Source organism: Ceratotherium simum, chromosome 9 (genome assembly GCF_057802395.1).
Source record: "Ceratotherium simum simum isolate JZ-2026a chromosome 9, ASM5780239v1, whole genome shotgun sequence".
NCBI lineage: Eukaryota > Metazoa > Chordata > Mammalia > Perissodactyla > Rhinocerotidae > Ceratotherium > Ceratotherium simum.
This window is the reverse complement of record NC_141908.1, coordinates 3,518,069-3,530,722: the sequence shown is the minus strand read 5'-3', so window position 1 is coordinate 3,530,722 and position 12,654 is coordinate 3,518,069. Positions and strand designations below refer to the sequence as shown.

Below are 12,654 nucleotides of genomic sequence, written 5' to 3'. Positions count from 1 at the left end.
GACCAACTCACACTGAAGAAGCAGTGGGTTTCTGACATAGCTGAGGACAAAAACAGAAAATACTTGGGAAATAATTTCAAATAAAATCTTTTATCAGAAATGGTTAATTAGATACTTTACATGCTTATTCATTATACTTGAGAACATCCTCAATCAAAAATTCAAACATCTGTGATTCACACTTTTAAATATTCATGGTTTTCTGTGACCACCTTTGTACATGTTTTTAAGCAATTAACTGTTCTTTGCTTTGTTGCTTAGTGAAGTACTATTCGAGAAGTACAGTAGAAATCAATTGGTTTAATACACAGCTCAGACCATAAGTGAAAGCAACCAAAATGAAGTTGATACAAGTTCAGTAAAAGGATACCCAATTTAGAACTGAAAGTGAAGCTGACAAGAGTGGAGAATTTGGACCACATGATGGCACTGCACTCATGGTTACAAAAAGAGAAAGAAGAGGAGAAATTTAAAAAGTAGGAAGGTGGAGCTTTGGCTTACACATTTGCCACAAGTAGACACACGCAAGTGTGCTAGCCCTTCCACTAAAGAACATGGACAAATTTAAGCTCTTTGGCCTATAATGTCATATATACACATATAAGAGTCAACAATACATTTGTTAAGCAAGTGGTTGGAAAAGCGTGCAAAGACAAATAATGGCAATTATGTGCCAGAGTTAAGATATCAGGATGAGTCTAATTTAAACAACTTAGCTTCCAACTACTCAGTCCATTTTTCCCCATGTAGGATAGAGGAGGTCATTTGCTCCATTTCTTTCTAGTGTTTCCCTGTCCAATCCCTGCCACATATTGGAACCCTCAACCCCAAGAAGAAAAGGAAAAAAAAGAAAAGGAAGTAAAGAAGAAAACGAAATGATATGTAAACTGAACACCCACAATGCATTCCCATACTTGAGCCTCCCTTTCCATTAACATGATGATACCACAGGATATTCACAAGCGTTGTACAACATATCCTCCCTTAGCACCAATGATATGTGGCTCTAGTCTGTTATAAAATTTTATGATTTATTATTTTAATGCTGCTATTTTCTTCAGTCTATCTATATTATAACACTGTTGGGTCATTATAACAATCACTCCTCGGCATTTATTCAACCTTTAAAAGTCAGGTTTCTTTATCAAGTATTCTCTTTGGCCAACAGGCTCTAAGAAAATAACAATCCATCTTAACAATTTATTTTGAATATGTCCCTACTATGTCCTGCATAAAATGGTCATTCCAAAACAGTTAACACAAAAAGTGCTTTAATTGAAAATCTATTAAGTAAATATAAAAATTACTTAAATCTACTACATCATAAAATTTCTTTATAAAAAAGTTTATCATACACACAGAGAAAAATTTTTTCTCCCATTTTTTCCTTTAATTATAGACAAAAAATGCTTTTAGTTTGAACTCACCCATTATGGCAACCAACTTGACAACCTGAAAATTAGGGAAACGGTTCTGCCATCAGCATTCTTTACTGCCTTAGGAGGTAAAAAGACGAACATGTTAATAATAATAAGAAGAAGAGGCAGTCACAAAAAGAAAAGTCAGTTTAAATAACACTAATGAGAAATATACAATATTAATACTTTACAAATTTTGCTGGGGAGAGGTGCTTTCTTTTTCCCAGATACTCAATTATTGAGAATGAACTAAAGATCAGTATTATTTTATATCAAATTTAATTTCAGTATTTTTCAGGCTTCTGTCTAAGCTAGAAAAAAAACAGAATTTTTGAGAGTCAAAAATCCTAAAAGTTAATCTAATAAACTTAAATTCCTACAGGGCAATGGCAGATATAAAGATGAGTAGAAAAGGTCATGTTTCAGACAAAAGGGAGGACATCAACAAAAATAGTAAAGACCTACAAAAAAATCTCTCCTCCATAAAAGAAAAAATTGTCAGAATCAACTTTTTCAGGACTCTGGAATTAATCAAAGGCTTACAGCAATCTGGGCAGCATTTAAGAATCTCGGTAAAAAGAGAGCCTTGTGGTAATTCTGACCTTCCCTATTCCTATCCCCCTACCCTCTGCAATGTAAACCAACAGCCCACAGTCACGGTGAAAATGAACAGCCTGGCAGCCACTGGAGAGGCCAGAATAGGATGGGAATACCTTTAAAGTCTGATTCCCCCAAAAAATCATTATTTGACCTGTTTAGTGGTTGGCTGGTAGACTTCTCTTGAAAGACTGGCTTTATTTAACCTGACTCAAAGCTCTTCCAGTGCAAAGAGCTTGGGGCATTTGTTGAAATCAATCAGGGGCAACTATTGCACATCTCAACTGTCTGAGGAAAGGGAGAGCAGTTAGGACAAACAATAGATTAATAAAAAAATTTTTTTTAGAAAAGCTGAGGAATGAGATGAAAAATTCTTTTAGTTTGTCAATAGGCAGCTTTGAAAAGTTCCAACAGATTCCTGAGAATCCAGAAGTCACACAAATGCCCAGAGCTGTTGCATACTCAAGAAAGGCCTAAGAAGGCCCTAGGCTTTCACCTTGAGGTTCTGTGCAGCAGTAAGTGAAGGCTAAGGTGGAGTTGTAAATGCCTGGGAAAATGACAAAGGCCAGCTCCAGCAAGTACAGAGAGAACCTCTCAAAAAAGACTGTGAGACTTACTGGTTCCGGGCATCTAAGGAAATCTCTGTCTAATCATTAGCTGACAACTAAACTAACTGACCAGTCTTCGACGACCACACAGAACAAAGAATACAGACTTTAAAAAATCAGTTCCAGAAAGTCAATAACAAATAAGAATGATAAACAAAAAACACTGGGGAAGGAGAAGAATCTGATTTCCAGAGGTGTTACAATATTTAAAATGTCCATTTTTAAGAAAAAATTATGAGACGTACAAAGACAGTATGGTCCATAGACAGAGAAAAAGCAATCAACAGAAACTGACTCTGAGGAAGCCCAAATGTTGAACTAACTAGATAAAGACATTAAATCAGCTATTTTAGATATGTTCAAAGAACTAAAGAAGCCATGTCTAAAGAACTAAAGAACGTATGAGAATGATGTCTCATCAAACAGTATCAGTAAAGAAACAGAAAATATAAAAAGGAACCAGATAGAAATTTTGGAGTTAGAAAGTACAACAACTGAAACCATCAAGCACACCAACAAATGCATAATGGGAGTCTCAAGAGAAGAGGAGAAAAAGAAAGGGCAGAAAGAATATTTCAAGAAATAATGGCCAGAAACTACCCAAATTTGGTGAAAAACAATCTGCATAACCAAGAAGCTCAAAAAACTCCAAATAGAATAAAATCAAAGTGATCCACACCTAGACACATCATAAGTAAACTGTTGCAAGACAAAATCTTGAGAGCAGCAAGAGAGAAGGAACTCAGAAGGTACAAGGGATGCTAACTGATTTCCCATTGGTAACCTAGGAGGCCAGAAGGCAGAGGGATGACATATTCAAAGTGCTGAAAGAAAAAGACTGTCAACCAAGAAATCAATCCAGCAAAACCATCCTGCAAAACTGAAGACAAAATTAAGACATTCCTAGATAAACCAACACAGAGAATTCGTCACAACCCAACTTAACACTACACGAAATACAGAATAAGTCCTTCAGGCTGAAATGAAAGGACACTGGACAGTAAATCCAATCCACATGCAGAAAAAGCACCAGTAAGGATGATTATGTAAGTAAAGATAAAAGACAACATAAATGTATTTTTTCTTTCTAGCTCTTTATTTCTCCTATCTAACTTGGTAGGTACAAAAATGGTCCATCACAAAGATGTCCACATCCCAATTCCTAGAACTTTTGCATATATATTACCTTACATGGCAAAAGGGACTTTGCAGATATGATAAATCAAGAAATTTAAGATGGGAAGATTATCCTGGATTATTTGGCTAGGCCCAACATAATCACAGGGGTCCTTATAAATGAAAGGAACAAGCAGGAAAGCGAGTGTCAAAGCAATGCTGCATAAGAAAGGCTTGACCAGTCATTGTTGGCTTTGAAGATGGAAAGAGGTGGCCATGAGCCAATGAATGCAGGCAGCTGCTAGAAGGTGGAAAAGGCAAGAAAATGGATTCTCCCCTAGAGCCTAGAGGAACATAGCCATGCTGACACCTTTATTTTAGCCCAATAAAACTCATTTCAGACTTCTGACTTCCAAAACTTTAAGATAACAAGCTTATGTTGTTTAAGCCACCAAATTTGTGGTAATAGCAGTAGGTAGGGAGTATTCAAGATTTGTTTAATAACGTGCTAGAGGACTCACAGGACTCAGCAATATAGTCACTGACAGCTATAATTTATTATGGTGAAAGAATACAAAGCAAAATCAGCAAAGGGAAAAGGCACATGGGACAAAGTCAGGGGAAGCCAGAAGCAAACTCCTAAGGATCTTTAGTAGAGTCACCTAGGACACACTTAATTCCCCCCAGCAATGAGTTACGACAACACATATGAAATGTCACCAACCAGGAAAGATCATTAGAGACTCAGCACTCAGGGTTTTTATTAGGGGCTGAGCAGATAGGCACCCTCTGCCTAGCACATACCAAAATTCCAGACTCCCAGAAAAAACAGTATTCAGCATAAACTATATTCTTTGTGAAAGCAGTTTAGGCACAGTGTACCATTCTTATCAGTCAGGCAGATGAGAATCTTCCTGAAATCCAAGTTCTCAGGTGCCAGCCAAGGGTAGACCTCATAAACAGTTCATTCTAAGGACAAGCAGTGAGCCTGCTATGTTAACTCTTTTCCACACAAGCAGCAACAGGGAACTAATACACAGGTTTAAAGAAATTTCATAAAGCAATAATAAGTGTGTTGCTGGGCATACAATATATTATACTTAGTATAATAATAATAGCACAAAGGAAAGGGGAGGTATGGAGTTATATAAAAGCGTTTGTATACCACTGTAATTAAGTTGGTATTACCCAAACCACACTGTTTTAAGTTGAGAAGTTAATTTTAATCCCCAAGTCAACCACTAAAAAATAAATTTTAAAAAATAGCAAAAGAAATAAGGAAATTAAAATGGCACACTAGAAAATATCTATTTAACACAAAAGACAGCAGGAATGGAGGAATAATGAAACAAAAAAAGGAACAAAAAAGACATAACACAAATTTAAAATGGCAGATGTAATCCTACCTTATGTGTAATTACAGTAAATATAAGTGGAATGAACGAACCAGTAAAAAGGCTGAGATTAGCAGAATAGATTAAAAAAACATGATCCAACTATATGCTGTATACAGACACACTTTACTTTTATTTTTTTTTTGGTGAGGAAGATTGGCCCTGAGCAAACACCTGTTGCCAATCTTCCTCTTTTTGCTTGAGGAAGAGTGGCCCTGAGCTAACATCTGTGCCTGTCTTCCTCTATTTTTGTATGTGGGACACCACCACAGCATGACTTGATGAGTGGTGTAGATCCACAACTGGGATCTGAACCTGTGAACCCCGGGCTGCCAAAGCAGAGTGTGCCTAACTTAACCACTGCACCACCAGGCTGGCCTCAGACACACTTTAGATTCAAAGACAAAATAGGCTGAAAGCAAAAAGACAGAAAAAATATACTATGTAAACCGCAGCCAAAAGAGACACGGAGTGGCTATACTAATAGCAGACAAAATAGAATATAATGTAAAAATTGTTATTTGAGACAAAGAAGGACATTTATAACGAAAAAATGGCCAACTCACCAACAAGATATAGTAATTATAGACATGTATGTGCCTAACAACAGAGTCTTAAAATATCTGAAGAAAAAAATGATAGACTTGAAACAAGAAACAGACAATTCAAAAATAATAGACATTTCAATGTCCCATTTTCAATAATGAATAAAAGAAGTAGATAGAAAACCAATGAGAAAACAGAAGACTTGAATAAGACTATAAAACTACTAAACTTAATAGACATCTATAGAACACTCAACTCCAAAACAGAATACACATTCTTCTCAAATGTACGTAGGACATTTTCTAGAACAGACCATATGTTAGGCAATAAAACTGATCTCAATAAGTGTAAATGGACTGAAGTCATATGAAGTATGTTCCCTGACAACAATGCAATGAAATTATAAATTGATAACAGAAGAAAATTTGGGAAATTCACAAATATGTACAAATTAAACAACACATTCCCAAAGAACCAATGTCAGTCAAAAAAACAGTCATAAGGAAAATTAGAAAATACTTTGAGATGATTGAAAACGAAAAAAAAACATACTGAAACTTACTGGATGCACTTAAGAGAGAAATTTATAACTGCAAATGTTTACATTAAAAATCCAGAAAGATATCAAATCAATAACCTAACCTTCAACTTTAAGACATTAGAAAAAGAAAAGCATTTTAAACCTAAAACAAGCAGAAGGAAAAAAAACCAAAAAAGATTAGAGTGGAAATAAATAAACTAGAAAATAAAAACACAATAGAAATTTTAAAAATCAATGAAACAAAAAATTAGTTCTTTGAAAAGATCAATAAAATTGACATACTTTTAGCTAGACTAAACAAGAAAAAGGGGGAAGACATAACTAAACTCAGGAATTAAAGGAACATTACTATCAACCTTACAGAAATGAAAAGGATAAAGGACTACTATGCACAACTGTAGGTCAACAAAGGAGATCACCTAGATGAAACAGACAAACTACTGGAAAGAAACTATCAAAACCAACTCACTAAGAAATTTAAAAATCTGAATAGAACTATAAAAAGTAAAGAGATTAATTGAATTAGAAATGAAAAACTTTCCACAAACAAAAGTCCTGGACCAGATGGCTTCAAACATTTAAGGAAGAATTACCACTAATCATTACAAAAAGAAAAAAAAAGAAGGGACAGAATACTAAAGCCAGTATTACTCTGATAACAAAACCAGACAAAGGCATTATAAGAACACTACAAATTGATACTCCTGTGAATACAGATATAAAAACCCTCAATAAAATAATAGCAAACTTAATCCAGAACATAAAAAAAGGAATTATACACCATAAACGTGAGATATATCCCACAAAAGCAACATAGGTTCACCATACAAAAATCAATGTAATAAACCACATTGATAGAATAAAGGACAAAAACCAAATGATCATCTCAGTAGACACAGAAAACACATGTGTCAAAATCCAACTGTCAGGCCGGCCCGGTGGCACAAGCAGTTAAGTGCACGCACTCTGCTTCAGCAGCCGGGGGTTCACAGATTCGGATCCCAGGCGTGCACCAACGCACCACTTGCCAAGCCATGCTGTGGCGGCGTCCCATATAAAGTAGAGGAAGATGGGCATGGATGTTAGCTCAAGACCAATCTTCCTCAGCAAAAAAAAAAAAAAAAAAAAAAGAGGAGGATTGGCACCGGATGTTAGCTCAGGGCTGATCTTCCTCACAAAAAAAATAAAATAAAAAAAATAAATGAACAAAAATCCAACTGTCCTTAATACTCAAAAGACTGTGAATTTCCTCAAGCTGATCAAGGGCATCCATGAAAAAGCCCATAGCTAACATCATACTTAATGGTGAAAGACTGGATGCATGCCCCCTAAGATCAGGAACAAGACAAAGATGTCCAGTCTTGTCACTCCTATTTAATATTGTACTTGAGGTTCTAGGCAGAAGATGAGGCAAGAAAATGCAATAAAAGGAATCCAGATTGGATAAGAAGTAAAACTATCCCTATTTGCAAGTGACAATCTTGTATACAGAAAGCCCTAAAAAGTTCACAAAAACACTATTAAAGCTAATGCGAGTTTAGCACAGTTGCAAGATATAAGATCAACAATCAAACATAAGCTGTATTTCTATACACTAGCAGTGAACAATATAGAAATAAAATTAAGAAATAAATTCCATTTATAATATCATCAAAAAGAATAAAGTACTTAGGAATATATTTAACAAAAAAACACAAGTCTTGTACACTGAAAACTACAAAACATCACTGAAAGAAACTGAAACATCTAAATATACAGAAATGGGGCCAGCCCAGTGGCACAAGTGGTTAAGTGCACGCGTTCCACTGCGGCGGCCCAGGGTTTGCTGGTTGGGATCCCGGGTGCGCACCGATGCACCGCTTGTCAAGCCATGCTGTGGCAGCGTCCCATATAAAGTAGAGGAAGGTGGGCATGGATGTTAGCCCAGGGTCAGTCTTCCTCAGCAAAAAAGAGGAGAACTGGCAGATGTGAGCTCAGGGCCGATCTTTCTCACAAAAAAATTAAATAAATAAATAAATAAATAAATAAAATAAATAAATAAATAAACAAACAAACAGAAAGACATCCCATGTTCACAGACTGGAAGATATTATTTTTTTATTTATTTATTTTTGGTGAGGAAGATTGGCCCTGAGCTAACATCTGTTGCCAATGTTCCTCTTTTTGCTTGAGGAAGATTGGCACTGAGCTAACATCTGTGCCAATCTTCCTCTATTTTGTACGTGGGACGCCACCACAGCATGGCTTGATGAGTGGGATGTAGGTCTGCACCCGGGATCCACACTCATGAACCCCAGGCTGCTGAAGCAGAGCGCGCGAACTTAACCACTACACCACAGGGCCGGCCCCTGGAAGATATCATTTTTAAGATGGCAATACTCCCTAAGTGATCTACAGATTCAATGCAATTCTCTATCAAAATTCCAATGGCCTTTTCTGCAGAGATGGAAAAGCTGATCCTTAAATTCATAAGAACTACAAGGGGGCCTGAATAGCCAAAACAATATTGAAAAAGAGAAATAAAGTTGGAAGGCTCACACTCCTGATTTCAAAATTTACTACAAAGCCATAGCAATCAAAATAGTGGGAGTACTGACATAAGGATAAAGACTGGTGGAATACAATTGAGAGTCCAGAAATAAACTCAAACATCTATGGTCAAATGACTTTTGACAAAGGGGCCAAGACAATGGGGAAAGAACAGTCTTCAATAAACGGCAATGGACAACTGGATATCCACATGCGGAACAAAGCATGAAGCTGGACCCCTACCTCACACAATATGCAAAAATTAACTCTAAATAGATCAAAGATCTAAATGTAAAAGCTAAATTTATAAAACTCATAGGAGGGAACAGAGATATAAATCTTCACGACCTTGGATTAGGCAATGGTTTCTTAAATGTGACACCAAAAGCACAAGCAACAAATGAAAAAATAAATTGGACTTCATCAAAATTAAATATTTTTGTGCACAGGATACTATCAAGATAGTGAAAAGACAACCCACAGAATGGGAGAAAATATTTGCAAATCATGTAACTGACGATAAGGGTCTAATATAAACAATTATTACAACTGAACAATAATAAGACAACCAACCCAATTATAAAAAGGGCAAAGGATTTCAATAGATTTCTCCAAAGACGATATAAAAATGGCCAATAAGCACTTGAGAAGATGCTTAACATCATCAGTCATCAGGGAAATGCAAATCAAAACCACGACATACCACTTTACACCCACTAGGATGGCTATAATCAAAATGACATACAATAACAACTGTTGGCACAGATGTGGAGAAACTGGAACCATATGAATCACTATTTCCACTACTCCTGGGTATATACCCAAGAGAACTGAAAACATATAACCACAGAAAAACCTGTACACTAACATTCGATACAGCATTATTTACAAGAGCCAAAAAGTGAAAACTCAATGTCCATCAACTGAAGAATGGATAAACAAATGGTACATATCCATCCAATGGAATATTACTCAGTCATATTCTGTCATTAAAAGGAATGAAGTGCTGCAACATGTATAAACCTTGAAAACATGCTAAGTAAAATAAGCCAGACACAAAAGGCCACATACTGTATGACTGCATTTATATGAAGCGTCCAGAATACTCAAATCTATAGAGACAAAACAGATTAGTGGTTTCCTAGGGCTGGAGTACGGGAAATAGGGAATGACTGCAGACAGGCACAAAGAGGGGTCATGAAATATTGTGGAATTAGACAGTGGTAATGGTTGCACAACTTTGTGAATATACTAAAACCTACTGAATTGTATACTTTGAAAAAGTGAATTTCACGGTATATGAATTATATCTCAGGAGAAAGGAAGGGAGGGAGGAAGGAAGGAAAGAGATAAAAGAAGCGGCAGATTCTCTGAATAACTAGAGATCATTTGCCCATCTAAAGGAGCAACAGCTACTCAGCTTCAGTCAACAGCTGTCTACAAGAATTCAGGCTCAGTTATTATCAGATATGCTGATTTTCAGAAAGCTTCAAACTTAATGTGAGATCTCATTTTCAAATATCAGCAACTAACTCATATTTTTACAAAAACCATTGTGCGTATTTTCCTTTCATGCTGCCACTTTGCAACCACTGACGTATTCTAGTAATTCTCTGCTGGGGGCTGCATACATACAGTTTGAAAAAACAAATTAAACATTACAACTGCTTTAATTTCTTTTTAGTTCTAATATTATTTTGAAATGTCAAATAACATTAAAGGATTATCAAAGAAAAAATTTAATTATATTAATACATGGAATACAACATAAAACATGAAAATGCTCCTTTCATCACCCTATCAGTACCACATCTAAAGGCAACCACTATGCTGTATGAGTTTTTAGGGCTTTTTAATCAAGGCAAGTTTAGGGCTAACTTTTAAATAGTTGAGAAACAGAGATCTAGTCTAAGAACTCTATTTTATAAATGAGAGATCTGAGGGCCAAAAGGATAATATAATTTACTCAAGATCATAAGACTGGGCAAAGTTAGGACCTGAATACCCATTTCTTATTTCTCATTCAAGAAGACTTTCTATAATACTGTATGTCACTCCAGTTCACCTTTTGGGAAAACAGCTAGCATGGGAAGTTCTCCTACTATACAATATACACATAGAGAACACCACCAAGTGGTTGAGGAAGTTTTATTCAGTACATTCTCTTTCTACAAATTTAAATTCTCAACTGAATTTTTCAAAGTTTTTTTGTTTTTGGGGGTTTTTTTGCTGAGGAAGATTTGCCCTGAGCTAACATCTGTGCCAGTCTTCCTCTATTTTGTATGTGGGTTGCTGCCACAGCATGGCTGCCGATGAGTGGTGTAGATCCGCACCTGGGAACCAAACCCAGGCCGCTGAAGCAGAGCCTGCCGAACTTAATCACTAGGCCACAGGGCTGGCTCCTTTAATTCAAAGTTTTTAACTTAAAATGTTTAAGACAAATCTCGGAAATAAAATACTATAAAAACTAAAACTTTTCCAATTAAACAAATCAATAACATCCCTTTCAGGAAAAGCAATAGAAACTGCCCAAACCACAACAGCTAAGGAAGCATAAAACTAATAGCAATCAGCTCAAAGTTACATTCATATATACAACTATGGTACTTTTAACAATATTCTGAGGCTAAAACTGGCAAAAACATGAAAAAAATTACAAAATTAAGTGTACAACAAATTAACAGGAAAAAGCTAAGCAAAGGTGAATCACACCTGTACCTGAAAGGTCTTATCCACAAGTTATTTTAACTTTTCTTCTGTCAATTGTCTGTGGGTAACACAGGCTAATTGCTACAAATGTAGCTATATCAGACTTCTCAATTCAGTGCCAGTATCTACTCAGTTATTCCAGCATTCCACTCTCCTGAGAGCATATATACATTGTCAATGACTTGCTTTATTGATAGTTGGCCCTCTGCTTTTTTCCTTGAAGCTTCAACCTAAACCCCACCACTCACCCAACATACACAAACACACGTGTGAGTGCACACACGTGCAGGGAAACCTTGGGAACTAAAGCACCTATTCCCATCTTTCTCTGGGGAAAGACATGAGAGAGAAGTTCATTTTCTCAGTATTCATAATAATATAACAGCACCTGAGCTCCTGAACTATGAGCTCTATGAAATCTATGAAAAAACCTACAAAAAAATGTTAGGTTTGATGCAGGCTCAAAATATTTACCTTACCCAAGGACCAAACCGGTTGCAACAAAAAGGATGTAATAGCCAGGACAGTCTGAGAAACACTGTGCACCTCTTTTGAACAACTGAATGTTGTTCTGGATTGAATCACATCTCAAGCCTACAATAAGAGCATATTCCAAAGGCAAACAAGTACTTGACTATTACCACGTTTTTTGATAATTCAAATTTGTTTTCTATTAGTGTTGACAGTCAAAAATTCACAGTATAATTTTATTCTTAACTTATTTAATTATAAAACATTTCAAGCATACAGAAAAAGGCAGAATACATTTTTCTACCTACCACTCCAATTTTTTGAATGCAGAACTTATCTATTATAAAGTGCACAAATTTTAGATATATATTTTACATATGCATTTACCCACATAACCACCAAACAGATAAAAATATAGACATTTTCCAGCACCCATGAAGGCTCCCTTGTACCCATTCCCAGTCAGTTCACCCTTTCCCCACAAGAGTAATCATGATCTTGACACTTATTACCATAGATTAGTTTTGCCTCTTTTTAAATGTCATATTAATTGAATCATACAAGACACACTCTTCTGAATTTATTTTCACTCAATATCTATTATGTCTCTAAAATCCTTCCACATTATCTGTATGGGTATTTTGTTCACTTTCATTGCTGTGTAATAATATTCCATTATTTGACTATACCTGAATAATATGTTTACTTTTGGTAAACATAAACAT

At 35.8% G+C, this 12,654-nt stretch overlaps 1 protein-coding gene across 3 annotated transcripts in view; it reads right to left on the bottom strand.

Annotated features, from left to right (window-relative positions):
- MAP3K2 (mitogen-activated protein kinase kinase kinase 2) overlaps positions 1–12,654 on the bottom strand; it is a 107,592-nt gene that overhangs the window by 39,864 nt on the left and 55,074 nt on the right. For all 3 annotated transcript variants that reach the window (XM_087435018.1, XM_087435019.1, XM_087435020.1), the window contains exon 2: positions 1,428–1,496. In XM_087435018.1, coding sequence (XP_087291144.1) covers positions 1,428–1,431 — 4 coding nt within the window. In that variant the 5' untranslated portion in view covers positions 1,432–1,496. The remainder of the gene's footprint in view (positions 1–1,427; positions 1,497–12,654) is intronic.